At 43.4% G+C, this 12,562-nt stretch overlaps 1 protein-coding gene across 3 annotated transcripts in view; it reads right to left on the bottom strand.

Moving 5' to 3' along the window:
- Nucleotides 1-12,562, bottom strand: part of UBXN2B (UBX domain protein 2B) — a 51,068-nt gene that overhangs the window by 15,023 nt on the left and 23,483 nt on the right. For all 3 annotated transcript variants that reach the window (XM_068237422.1, XM_068237421.1, XM_068237420.1), the window contains exons 4-5: nt 8,278-8,370; nt 1,338-1,447 (exon numbers count right to left, since the gene is read on the bottom strand). In XM_068237422.1, coding sequence (XP_068093523.1) covers nt 1,338-1,447; nt 8,278-8,370 — 203 coding nt within the window. The remainder of the gene's footprint in view (nt 1-1,337; nt 1,448-8,277; nt 8,371-12,562) is intronic.

The raw sequence follows: 12,562 nt of genomic DNA, 5'->3' as shown, positions 1-12,562 counted from the left end.
ACATATACAGGCAGTAAGTACTTGCTGTAATGCGCTGCTATGGGAGACGCTCTCCTCCCTTCAGTGTGGCACTGCGGGTCACCGCTGATCTGAAGTCTACTGTAGTAGCACAGAGGAGCACCGGGACTGTCCTGGAGGAGGTGGCAGCTGCTCAGAAGGTAAAAGAGCGGTGGTCGGGAAGCCAGGGACAGGCTGGCTGCCTTTCGGGGGCACGTGCTAGTCTAACCTATACTGTGGGCAACTATACTGGCCACTTGTACTGGGGGCAACTATATCTGGCTACCTATACTGGGGCAAATATACCGGCTACCTATACTGGGGGCAACTATACTGGCTACCTATACTGGGGGCAACTATATCTGGCAACCTATACTGGGGGCAACTATATCTGGCAACCTATACTGGGGGCAACTATATCTGGCTACCTATACTGGGGGCAAATATACCTGGCTACCTATACTCGGGGCAACTATACTGGCTACCTATACTGGGGGCAACTATATCTGGCTACCTATACTGGGAGCAACTATGCCTGGCTACCTATACTGGGGGCAACTATACTGGCTACCTATACTGGGGGCAACTATATCTGGCTATCTATACTGGGAGCAACTATGCCTGGCTACCTATACTGGGGGCAACTATACTGGCTACCTATACTGGGGGCAACTATATCTGGCTATCTATACTGGGAGCAACTATGCCTGGCTACCTATACTGGGGGCAACTATACTGGCTACCTATACTGGGGGCAACTATACTGGCTACCTATACTGGGGGAAACTATGCCTGGCTACCTATACTGGGGGCAACTATACTGGCTACCTATAATGGGGGCAACTATGCCTGGCTACCTATACTGGGATCAACTATACCTGGCTACCTATACTGGGGGCACCTATCTGGCTAACCTATTCTGGTGACAACTATACTAGCTACCTTTACTGGGGGCAACTCTACTGCCTACCTATACAAGGGCAACTATACTGGTGGCACCTTTACCTGGCTACCTATTCTGTGGTCACCTATACCTGGCCACCTATACAGGGGGCAACTGTACTTGGCCACCTACCTATACTGAGGGTGCTTTTTTTATCGCACCACAGCTATAATAACCTACATCCTCACAAGTTTACCTCAGGCAGCAAAAAGTCTATAACCGGCCCGGAGCATAACACCTCCATAAGTTTTTTGCAATGCTAATTGCTCCAAACATCATACTTTTATAAACTAAAGTATTTGCAACTTCTTTAAAGCAGTAAGCAGCCAAATACAACTCAAATTTTATACATACAGTAGATACATAAATATTTATATATATGACACTATATTATTACCCCCTCTTAATGGAATCAAGAAACTGAGCATTCACTGGATCTGAGTAAGGTCTTAGTTCTCCATCATCTATACTGAACCCGTTACTCCAGAGCTTCAGCAATATCTGCACCTGTCAATAAATTCAATAATAAAACAATTAAAACAAACATTGGCAGACTGTGAGACAATCATGTCTTGCAGTATGTTTAGTACATGATAAGAAACACTAACACAAGTTTTCCAGTTCCTCCAGGACAGCCAATCAGAATCCCTTTTTCATTTAACACTTGAAAACTGATTAATTGCTCCTGGCAGCTGCATCAGCTTTGCTCAAGTTTTCCCTATGCTGGTTTTGATAACTCAGACTAAAAACACTGTAAAATACAGAGCTATGCAGATTCATATTTGTTTTATTGCATTTGTGGACTTTTGCTGTCAGCTTCTGCAGAACTATGACAAATGTCATGGACACCCAACAGCCTTGGCATCAGCCCTGTTAGGGATTACCAGCATGATGGCGTGGTGACAGCTAAATGGCCTTGAAATGGTCAGTTAGCCTTGACACAGCCTTCAGTGACGCAGCTGAATGATAAGGTTTGCATGTATTGAGTATAACTAAAATCTCTCAAGGTTAAACATGATGACAGACACTGTATGCATACCTGTCAAAAGCCAAACATAGCTTGTGTTAAAGCAGTCTTGTCTCAATTCCCATGGCCCACCTGTCTGTAAAGTATCAAAACTAGCCCCTTAAAGTGAACCAGAGACGAAGGTATGAAATTTTTTTATACAAACCTGAGGCTTCCTCCAGCCCCCTTCACACTGATTCGGCAAATCAGGGGCAGGTGCAGTCCGGCTGCGCACGCTCCGCCATCACCAGGAGATTTCTGGGCCTGCGCAGTACTACTAGAGAGCTCCCAGCCGCGAGAGCGCAATGGGGGAGCGTGCGTGGCCGGACTGCACCTGCCCCTGACTTCCCTAATTACCGAGACGGATTGCCAGTCCCAGGTACGAATAAAACTTTTTTTTTCCCTTAGTCTCAGGTACACTTTAAATATTTTTCCTCTCTGGAAACATAACTCTCCTGACATATTTTGTCTTCCATATAAATGGCAGGATATGATAAAAAACGTGACTAACCTGTGTGTGGAGAGATTTAAATTACTTGATCACCTCATAGGAGAACAGAAGTGAAGGAGGCTGCCATATTTATTTTCTTTCAAAAAATGCAGATTGCCTGGCTGTCCTGCTGGTCCTCTGCCTCGTATATGTTTAGCCATAGACCTTGAATAAGCATGCAGATCAGGTGCTCTGACTGAAGTCTGACTGGATAAGCTGCATGCTTGTTTCAGGTGTGTGATTCAGACACTACTGATGCATGAAAGTTCAGCAGGACTAGTAGGCAACTGGTATTGTTTAAAAATATGACTAGCTCTTTATTGTATGGTTCTCACTTCAAATGTGCTTACTCAAGGTGAACTGCTGTGTGGGATTTCAAGCTACAGAGATGTGTAGGTATGTGTGCAGATGCAACTTTAGCCACTGGAGCATGCACAGTATGTCAGATTAACTGTGGTATGTGATGAAAGCGTGCGTCGGAAACATAGGAAAAAGCAGAGTGCGAACAAAAGGGGTTGGATCTGACATACTGTACATGCACAGGTGTGTACCTCCGGGTCAAAGGTCAGCTACTTACTAAAGTCGCGGTCACTACCGAAGCAATTCATAGGGAAATGAAGACTCTCGGTAGACATCAGAAATCATGGTAAGGCTCTGCACATACTGCATGTCCCCACATCTCTGTAGCCTCAAATCTCACACAGCAGTTTGCCTCGGGTATCTTTTAAAGCAGGGCTGTAGAGTCGGAGTTTAGGAGTCAGAGCAATTTTGGGTACCTGGAGTCGTAGTCGGTGGTTTCAATAAACTGAGGAGTTGGAGTCGGTTGATTTTCGAACCAAATCCATAGCTTTTGTAAAAATTAAACTAAGGAGTTTGAGTTGAGTAGTCGGAGCAATTTTAGGTACCTGGAGTCGGAGGTTTCATAAACTGAGGAGTGGAAGTCATTTGATTTTTGTACCGATTTACAACCCTGTTTTAAAGGACATCCGAGGTGAAAATGATCTTATGAGAAAAACAATTGTATTGTCCTCTTTCTCCTAAAAATGACCCTTTTTTTTAGATATCCCAAATTTTATTTTATATTTAAATCTAGTTTTTAAGTTTTTACTGTTTCATTGACTCTGCTCAATGACACCTTCATTGACGTATGCAAAATCTCAAATCTATGAATTATTGCCCATTTTTATCTCTTTCCTGCTCTCAGAAGCCAATTACTGACAGGAAAGCGTTTTATGGCTGTAATTACTTATCATTGAGGATTTTGCTATAGTCTGACTCGGCCACGACCCGGACAGAAACTGTCACTTGCATACCTAATATTTAACTCTTTCCGGCAGAGAAAGTAAAAAAGAAACATGGTCCTAGTTATTTGTGTGCTTGGAGCTGTACATACACATGTCTATCTCATGTCACATGTCACCTCGTGTGTCCTTTAAAGAGGACCTGAACTATTGCACAGGAAATCACAGAAAAATCTACCCTGTGTGTATTTAGTATTTAGAGAGAAAAGCCTGTCTAACTCCCATTCATCTTCAAATAATCACAAGTGTAATTTAAGCTCTTAGCTGGGACTGGAAATCAGTGATGGAAATTAAAAAGAACATAAGAGAACACAAGAATTACAATTCTTTCAAACCCAACAAAAAAGGTTTATTTGTTGCTGTCTCTGTCACTCTAATGCCTAGTACACACCATGCAATTTACTGTTAGATTTTTCTGTTAGATGATTTTCTGTAAAGTACTGGTAGAGACTGGTCACTATCTCTGGTGCATTGTCTTCTGGTTATCTCTTGCTGAGTAGAACAATGCTTCATTGCTAGGCAGATAGATGTTTAGATAGATCATTTCCATCTGCCAGGTAAATCAAACAGAAAATCTAACAGAAAATTGTATGGCGTTTACCTAGCATGGCCACACAACATACAATTTTCATGCAGTCTGGCTGTACAATCAATCACCAAGTGCTGTTATGCTGGGCATACACGGCGTAGAGGGGAGGATTATCAATCGAGTCTGATGGCTCGATTGATAATATCCGGCGTGTCCGATCACCGCGGGGATCGACTCCGCACTCGATCCCCGCAGGCAGACAATAGCGGCGAATCGAGCAGGTAATAAAAAGAGTCGGCGGGACGAGCGGGAATTGATCCGCGGGGACGTGGCGGGGGTCGATCCGGCGGCTAATCGGCCTCTGGATCGACCCGTGTATGCCCAACATTATACTACATGGATGTTGGTAAGATTGTATAAAAATTGTACAGTCAGATTGCATGAAAATTGTATACTGTACACTTATAGATTTGCGGCAGATTCGACCATCAGATAGATTTCTGTCAGATACCTATCAGGTCGAATCTGACAGGAATGTATCTGATGTGGAGGAATCGAATTTCAATAGATTTCAGAATGAAATCGATTAAAATTCGATCGAAATGCAGTGTTGCACCATTCGATCCAATGCAACCTTATGGGCCATCGGTCGGCTGCCAGCAGCCGATCGACCCAGATTTTCAGTCTGGACCGAACGATCAAATCAATCAAAATCTGCTGGAAATCGATCGTTCTGCCGATCGATCATGCTTTCTGCTGCATCAAATTCTAGCCGATTAGATCAAAACGGTCGAATCGGCCGTCGATCGATGGCTAAAATCGACCAGTGAATGGGCCCCTTAAGAAATATTTACACACTTCCATCCGAACAGGAAATTATGGAAATGCACAGATGAAGCAGATGGCAGCAATAAATCCAAAAGTTCTAAGGCCCTATTTCCACTCGGTTGCCGCATCCGAATTGGACCTGTGATTCGGATCCGTGTGCCGGTAAACTGTAGCAAGCCAACCAGAATCAAAACGGCATGCAATTCGGATGGAATGCTATTGACTGGATAAGCAGCGTTAATCTATGCGACTCGGATGTGGGGAAATGCTGCATATTCTGCACAAGTGGAAACAGGCCCCAACCTTTTCCAAATTACTGATAGAAAAATCCTGTAACTGATTCTTGAGATTTGGGGGCATTGGGGATATTACTATTTATTGTCCAGCGCTGCGTAATATGTTGGCGCTTTATAAAAACAATAAATAATAATAATAATAATATTACAGAAAAAATATGGGCAGCACGGAGGCGTAGTGGATAGCACTAGCAGCAATGGGTCCCCAATAAAAATCCCAGCCAGGGCACTATCTGCATGGAGATTGTATGTTCTCCCCATGTCTGCGTCGGTTTCCTCCGGGCACCCCTGTTTCCTTCCAGAGCCCCAAAACATAAGTTAATTGGCTTCCCTTTAAAACTGGCCCTAGACAATGGTCTTAATTCACTAAACAGTTTAGACTAGTCTACACTCTACATATGGTTTTTAGTCTACTGATGGTTTGGTGTAATGTTTTAGACCTGTTTTTAGACCTGGTCTGGCATTCAATAATTACACAATTCACAAAGGCAAACAAGAAGTAACTGCCTCCACTTTCTCTGACAGAGATAAGGCCACATACACACATCAGACCATAGTCTTTTGAAAATGAAAGATCACAGACCAATCTTACCACCCTTCATGTAGTATGAGAGCCATACTCTACACAGTCTTTTCTATGGAGCTGAACTCCACATCAGAAAAAAATCTTTGCAAGATGCTGCACACACAGATGCTGTACAGACACAAAAGATCAGTATCTGCAAAAGATCTGTTCCTGCTAAAAATCCATTCCTGCAAATTGCAATGATAGTCTATGAGATCTGCAGATCATCATACACACATGATTTAACTGACATTCATCTGCAGATCAGATCCACCAGGATGGATTTTCAGATCTGCAGATGATTGCTTGATCTGCAGATGAATGTCAGTTAAATCATGTGTGTATGATGATCTGCAGATCTCATAGACTATCATTGCAATTTGCAGGAATGGATTTTTGGCAGGAACAGATCTTTTGCAGATACTGATCTTTTGTGTCTGTACAGCATCTGTGTGTGCAGCATCTTGCAAAGATTTTTTTCTGATGTGGAGTTCAGCTCCATAGAAAAGACTGTATAGAGTATGGCTCTCATACTACATGAAGGGTGGTAAGATTGGTCTGTGATCTTTCATTTTCCAAAGACTATAGTCTGATGTGTGTATGAGCCTTTAGACCAGCTGATTTCTGTCGGTAAAGTAATTCTGTGAGGTATGTTAAGGCTCATACACACATCAGACTATAGTCTTTGGAAAATGAAAGATCACCGACCAATCTTACCACCCTTCATGTAGTATGAGAGCCATACTCTATACAGTCTTTTCTATGGAGCTGAACTCCCCATCAGAAAAAAATCTTTGCAAGATGCTGCACACACAGATGCTGTACAGACACAAAAGATCAGTATCTGCAAAAGATCTGTTCCTGCCAAAGATCTGTTCCTGCAAATTGCATTCATAGTCTATGAGATCTGCAGATCCTCATACATACCTTGTTTAACAGACATTCATCTGCAGATCAGATCCACCAGGATGGATTTTCAGATCTACAGATGATTGTCTGATCTGCAGATGAATGTCAGTTAAACAAGGTGTGTATGATGATCTGCAGATCTCATAGACTATGAATGCAATTTGCAGGAATGGATTTTTGGCAGGAACAGATCTTTTGCAGATACTGATCTGTTGTGTCTGGACAGCATCTTTGTGTGCAGCATCTTGCAAAGATTTTTTTCTGATGTGGAGTTCAGCTCCATAGAAAAGACTGTGTAGGTATGGCTCTTATACTACATGAAGGGTGGTAAGATTGGTCTGTGATCTTTCATTTTCCAAAGACTATGGTCTGATGTGTGTATGTGGCCTTAGATGTGAGGATGGAACCTTTCGAATTCATTATGCAGGAGTTTAATTGTATGCAGAGGAGAGCTCATCAGAGAGGGATGTCAGTCATAGCTACTCATTTGTGAATTGCATGTTTTGATCATTTCCCCTGCTTTACCCACCTAATTACCAAATGGTTTACCATTTGGTAATAGTGAACTCCTCTTTGATACAACTGACCAAACCATCAGTAATACAAATACCATCAGTAGACTAGTCTAAACTGCTTAGTGAATTGAGGCCAATGAAGGACATACTGTATGACTATGGTAGGGATTAGATTGTGAGCCCCCTCTGAAAGACAGTTTAATGACAAAACAATATATACTCTGTACAGCGCTGTGGAAGATGTCAGCGCTATATAAATACTAAATAATAATAAATAACAGGTAGTCGTTACTCTGTTATGCTAGGTACACACCATACAATTTTCTGTTAGATTCTTCTGTTAGATTTACCCACAACATGGAAAAAAGCTATCTGGCAGGTAAATCTAAAAGAAAATTGTATGGTGTGTACCTAGCATTAGGCCTGGTGCACACCAAAAACCGCTAGCCGATCCGCAAAATGCTAGCAGATTTTGAAACGCTTTTTCTTCTTTTTCTGTAGCGTTTCAGCTAGCGTTTTGCGGTTCTGGGAAGCGGTTTTGGTGTAGTAGATTTCATGCATTGTTACAGTAAAGCTGTTACTGAACAGCTACTGTAACAAAAAACGCCTGGCAAACCACTCTGAAGTGCCGTTTTTCAGAGCGGTTTGCGGTTTTCCTATACTTAACATTGAGGCAGAAACGCATCCGCAATCCAAAATCTGCAGCAGCCCGGGAGTATGCGCTTCTGCAAAACGCCTCCCGCTCTGGTGTGCACCAGCCCATTGAAATACATTACCCTAGCGGATCCGCACCCGCAAGCAGATCGCAAACCGCAGCGGAAACGCTCCGGTGTGCACTAGGCCTAATACTGGTTAACAAACAAATAATATAACAGGTGAATGTAAAAAGGAAACTCACATCTGGTCCTCCGCTAAACAGATCATCATCTTGGATATATTCAGACTGCTTTATGGATGAGTCACCCAGTTTATAGCCACCTCCAGTGAATGACTGGCAGGAAAAAAAAACACAACATTTAACCTTGTCATCTCATGCCTTTCTTAGAATATGACTGTAATAGTTATCGGAATGAAGATAATCACAATCAGAAGCATTACAGCCATATTCTAAGAATATGGCTGTAAATTAAGCCTGTCAGTTATCATTTTTTACCTGGATTTGGGGTATTTAGCTGTTTGTATAGAGTTCAAGTATAATACTATGCAATATATTAACCACTTGAGGACCACAGTCTTTTCGCCCCTTAAAGAGAGTCTGAAGCGAGAATAAATCTCGCTTCAGACCTCATAGACGCGACTGGAGGCAGGGCTGCAGCCGTTCGCCCTGCCTCCAGAAGCGACCAAGTCTGCGACCAAGTGTTGCAGTGGGGGGTTTGGGGGTGAAGGGACCCCCGTTTAGCGGCGCTGTAGCGGCGGTTTAGCAGGGGCACACGTGCCCCTGCTAACTATGAGCTCTGAAGCAAGATTTATTCTCACTTCAGAGTCTCTTTAAGGACCAGAGCCTTTTTCTCCATTCAGACCACTGCAGCTTTCACGGTTTATTGCTCGGTCATACAACCTACCACCTAAATGAATTTTACCTCCTTTTCTTGTCACTAATACAGCTTTCTTTTGGTGCTATGTGATTGCTGCTGCGAGTTTTAGTTTTTATTATATTCATCAAAAAAGACATGAATTTTGTAAAAAAAAAAAAAGATTTTTTTTACTTTCTGTGCTGACATTTTTCAAATAAAGTAAATTTTCTGTATACATTTTTGTCCAAATTTATTGTGCTACATGTCTTTGATAAAAAAAAAATCCATTCAGTGTATATTTATTGGTTTGGGTAAAAGTTATAGTGTTTACAAACTATGGTGCCAAAAGTGAATTTTCCCATTTTGAAGCATCTCTGACTTTTCTGACCACCTGTCATGTTTCATGAGGTGCTAAAATTCCAGGATAGTATAAATACCCCCTAAATGACCACATTTTGGAAAGAAGACATCCCAAAGTATTCACTGAGAGGCATGGTGAGTTCATAGAAGATTTTATTTTTTGTCACAAGTTAGCGGAAAATGACACTTTGTGACAAAAATTTTTTTTTTTTCCATTTCTTCTAACTTGCGACAAAAAAAAAATGAAATCTGCTACGGGGGGGGCGTGGCTAGGCACGCGATGATGGCGGACGCTTGAGAACTGAGCTCCGGACCCAGAGCTAACACTGATCCACAGGATAAGCAAACTAAGCTACTACGCCGTTTCTGGGCATGCAGACCCGAATCCAGACCAACAAGAGATCGCATATGGAAGGATACAACCCGGCAGGCAAAACGGTCCCCGAGATATTTAAACACCAGCAAGCGAGGAAGCAGAACAACGCGGCTGGGAAAATGGCGCCCACACGCAGCGAGACCGCGGCCTCTCCGGCTCCATCAGAGGAATCCCCCGAAAAAAGTAAGAATCCCTCATCTCCTAAGGGGTCATCCAGGGAAGCTCCCCCCACTATGGCAGACTTGCGAGCCTTTGCAGAGGACATTAAAAACTCCATTACAACAGCCATAGCCGGAGTCAAAGAGGAGGTAGCCGCCATAAACATAAGGCTGTCTGAAATAGAGCAAGCGGGGAGGAAGAGAGACACTAAAATAAAAGGAATGAACAAAATGGTGAACTTACACAACCGCAAGCTAATAGATCACTGCAGGCACCTAGAGGATCTGGACAACAGAGGGAGAAGATCCAACATAAGAGTGAAAGGGCTCCCAGAGTCGGTCTCCAATGACACTCTCACAGACGCACTATCGGCAATCTTCAACGAGCTCCTTGGGAGGGACAAGGACACCCCGATAGATTTTGTCAGAGCCCACAGAGCACTAAAACCACGGGGCGCGGATAGTGACCCCCCGAGAGATGTGGTATGCTGCCTGGCGTCATTCCAGCTGAAAGAGGACATCATGAAGGCGGCCAGGACACAGGAGGAAATCCTTTTCAATGACTCTGCAGTATGCTTATATCAGGACCTCTCCCTGATTACTCTGACAAATCGCAGGGCGCTTAAGCCACTAACAGCCATCTTGAAGGAAAAGGGAATGCAATATAGGTGGCGATTCCCCTTCGCGCTAACAGTGCTACATAAGGGACGCACAGCGATCCTGCGAACACCGCAAGACCTGCCAGGCTTCACTAAACTTCTGGGCTTACCCAAGATCGCTCTCCCCAGCTGGTACGAAGAATATCAAGTACAAGAGGCGAAGGCTGCAGACTCGGGAGGAAGAGGAGACCCAGCTGTCTCCCCTGCACACTCGCAAACAAACAAGAAAGCCACGAGGAAGGACTCAAGCCTCTCGGGCTCAGAAGATGGGGACTCCTCTTAATCAGTTCCTGAAACCGTAAGTTACCACAGCGGCCCCACTTGGGAGAGACACCGCATTTAGACTCCATTCCATATGTCCTAAAGTTCATGATACGATTTAATCTTGTATACGCCTAGCTTTGGCGGCATTACTGGCCTCAGTCACCCTATAACACTTTAGACCCGGACCCTGCATCCCCACAACTCATGTGGTAACTACAAACTATCATAAAGGTCCCCAGGTTTTAAATCGGACAGATTGCGTGCAACAACTAGAAATGCTTGGACTCCCAGATACTTTTAAGAATGCAAACTTGCCATGCGTCTGAAGTAATGCACTGCTGCTGAACTGAATAGCAGAGATGACTATATAACCTATTTGCCCGCTTTGGCTGGCCCCCCCTTGGTGTGTGTGTCCCCCCCCCCCCCCCCGCGCACGCTGAAGAAGACAGCCACTAACCAGCAGACGGGGCATAACGCTATGATTCGCAGGAAAACCACAACCTCCCTTCCCCCTATGCACTATGCCTTGGTAACAATGATGTATTTTCACTGAGTTGTGAATGCAAAATAATGTAAAGTATGATATAAACACGCATACAAGGGGCATTCAATAAGAGTGCAACAGGATAAAAATGTGTGTTGGGTGGGGGGGGGGGGGGGGGGGTTAAGCTTACTGTGAGAAAATCTATACAAAGCATGATTTTACACCCTACTACACATCGAACGATCCCTGCTTAAGTTCCAGCAGTAAGAGTCAGACACAATACCCAGGCAAAACATAACCTTAAAAGTACTAGCTGAGGAAAATATTTGCTACAAGCAAAAACTAGAGAGGCAGGGAGGATTTTTAGGATTACTTGGCAAACTCTTAAACAACCCTCCCAATAATGAACACTCACTAAAATTACACAACAACATACCCCACTGAGCTATAATGCAGGCCAGATAGCCTAAGAGACCATCACAAATCACAAATCCTGTTACACAATGCGACAAGTAGGGTCCACAGATCTCGGACTCAATCCTTACTGTTCGAAACTTTATTTTCTTTCTATCTTTACGATACTGTTTTGATTACCTTTTATAGAGCCTAGAACCATTACCCCACATCAGGAACCCTCTCAACAGGGCACCCTGAAAACACCCCCAGTTCATTTTGAGAGGGTACTCTGTGACAGGCAAGTACTGCTAGTCACAAACTACCCCTCAAAGGGGATTCCACCAATTATCCACCGATAAGACACGCATTCAACGCTAAGTACACCGGGGCGGCGAGCCCTGAGACCAAAACTAAACGATTAAACAACCTCAGACCAACTATTATCACAGAGTTTAACCCAATCACAACAGACCTACCCCTTGGGAAGGAAAAATGAAACCTACAAAAAGTATCTTCAGCCCAGAGGGGAAACAGGCAAACTGGAATGTGACCTCCTGGAACGTAAACGGCCTCAACACTCCTGAAAAGAGATCCTCCCTTTTCAGGATACTAAATAGGCAAAAAACTTCAATTGCTATATTACAAGAAACACACTTTAAAAAAAACAAAATCCCATTTTTAAAAGACAAAAACTACACTAAAAGCTACCATGCAACCTCAGGGGCCGGGAAAAATAGAGGGGTGTCAATCCTAATCCATAAAAACTGTGCCCTGAACATCACAGATAGCAAAATAGACCCAGAGGGCAGGTACCTCTTCCTAAAAGGAAATTCAAGCAACAGGACAATTACAATTGCGGCAATTTATGCTCCAAATGAAAAACAGGAAGCTTTCCTGAATAAAATTACTAACCTATTGCTTGACTTTGCACAAGGTATGATAATCTTAGGGGGAGATATAAACACTCCTTTA

This window comes from Hyperolius riggenbachi, chromosome 5 (genome assembly GCF_040937935.1).
Source record: "Hyperolius riggenbachi isolate aHypRig1 chromosome 5, aHypRig1.pri, whole genome shotgun sequence".
Taxonomy (NCBI): domain Eukaryota; kingdom Metazoa; phylum Chordata; class Amphibia; order Anura; family Hyperoliidae; genus Hyperolius; species Hyperolius riggenbachi.
This window is presented reverse-complemented; position numbering and strand designations above follow the sequence as displayed.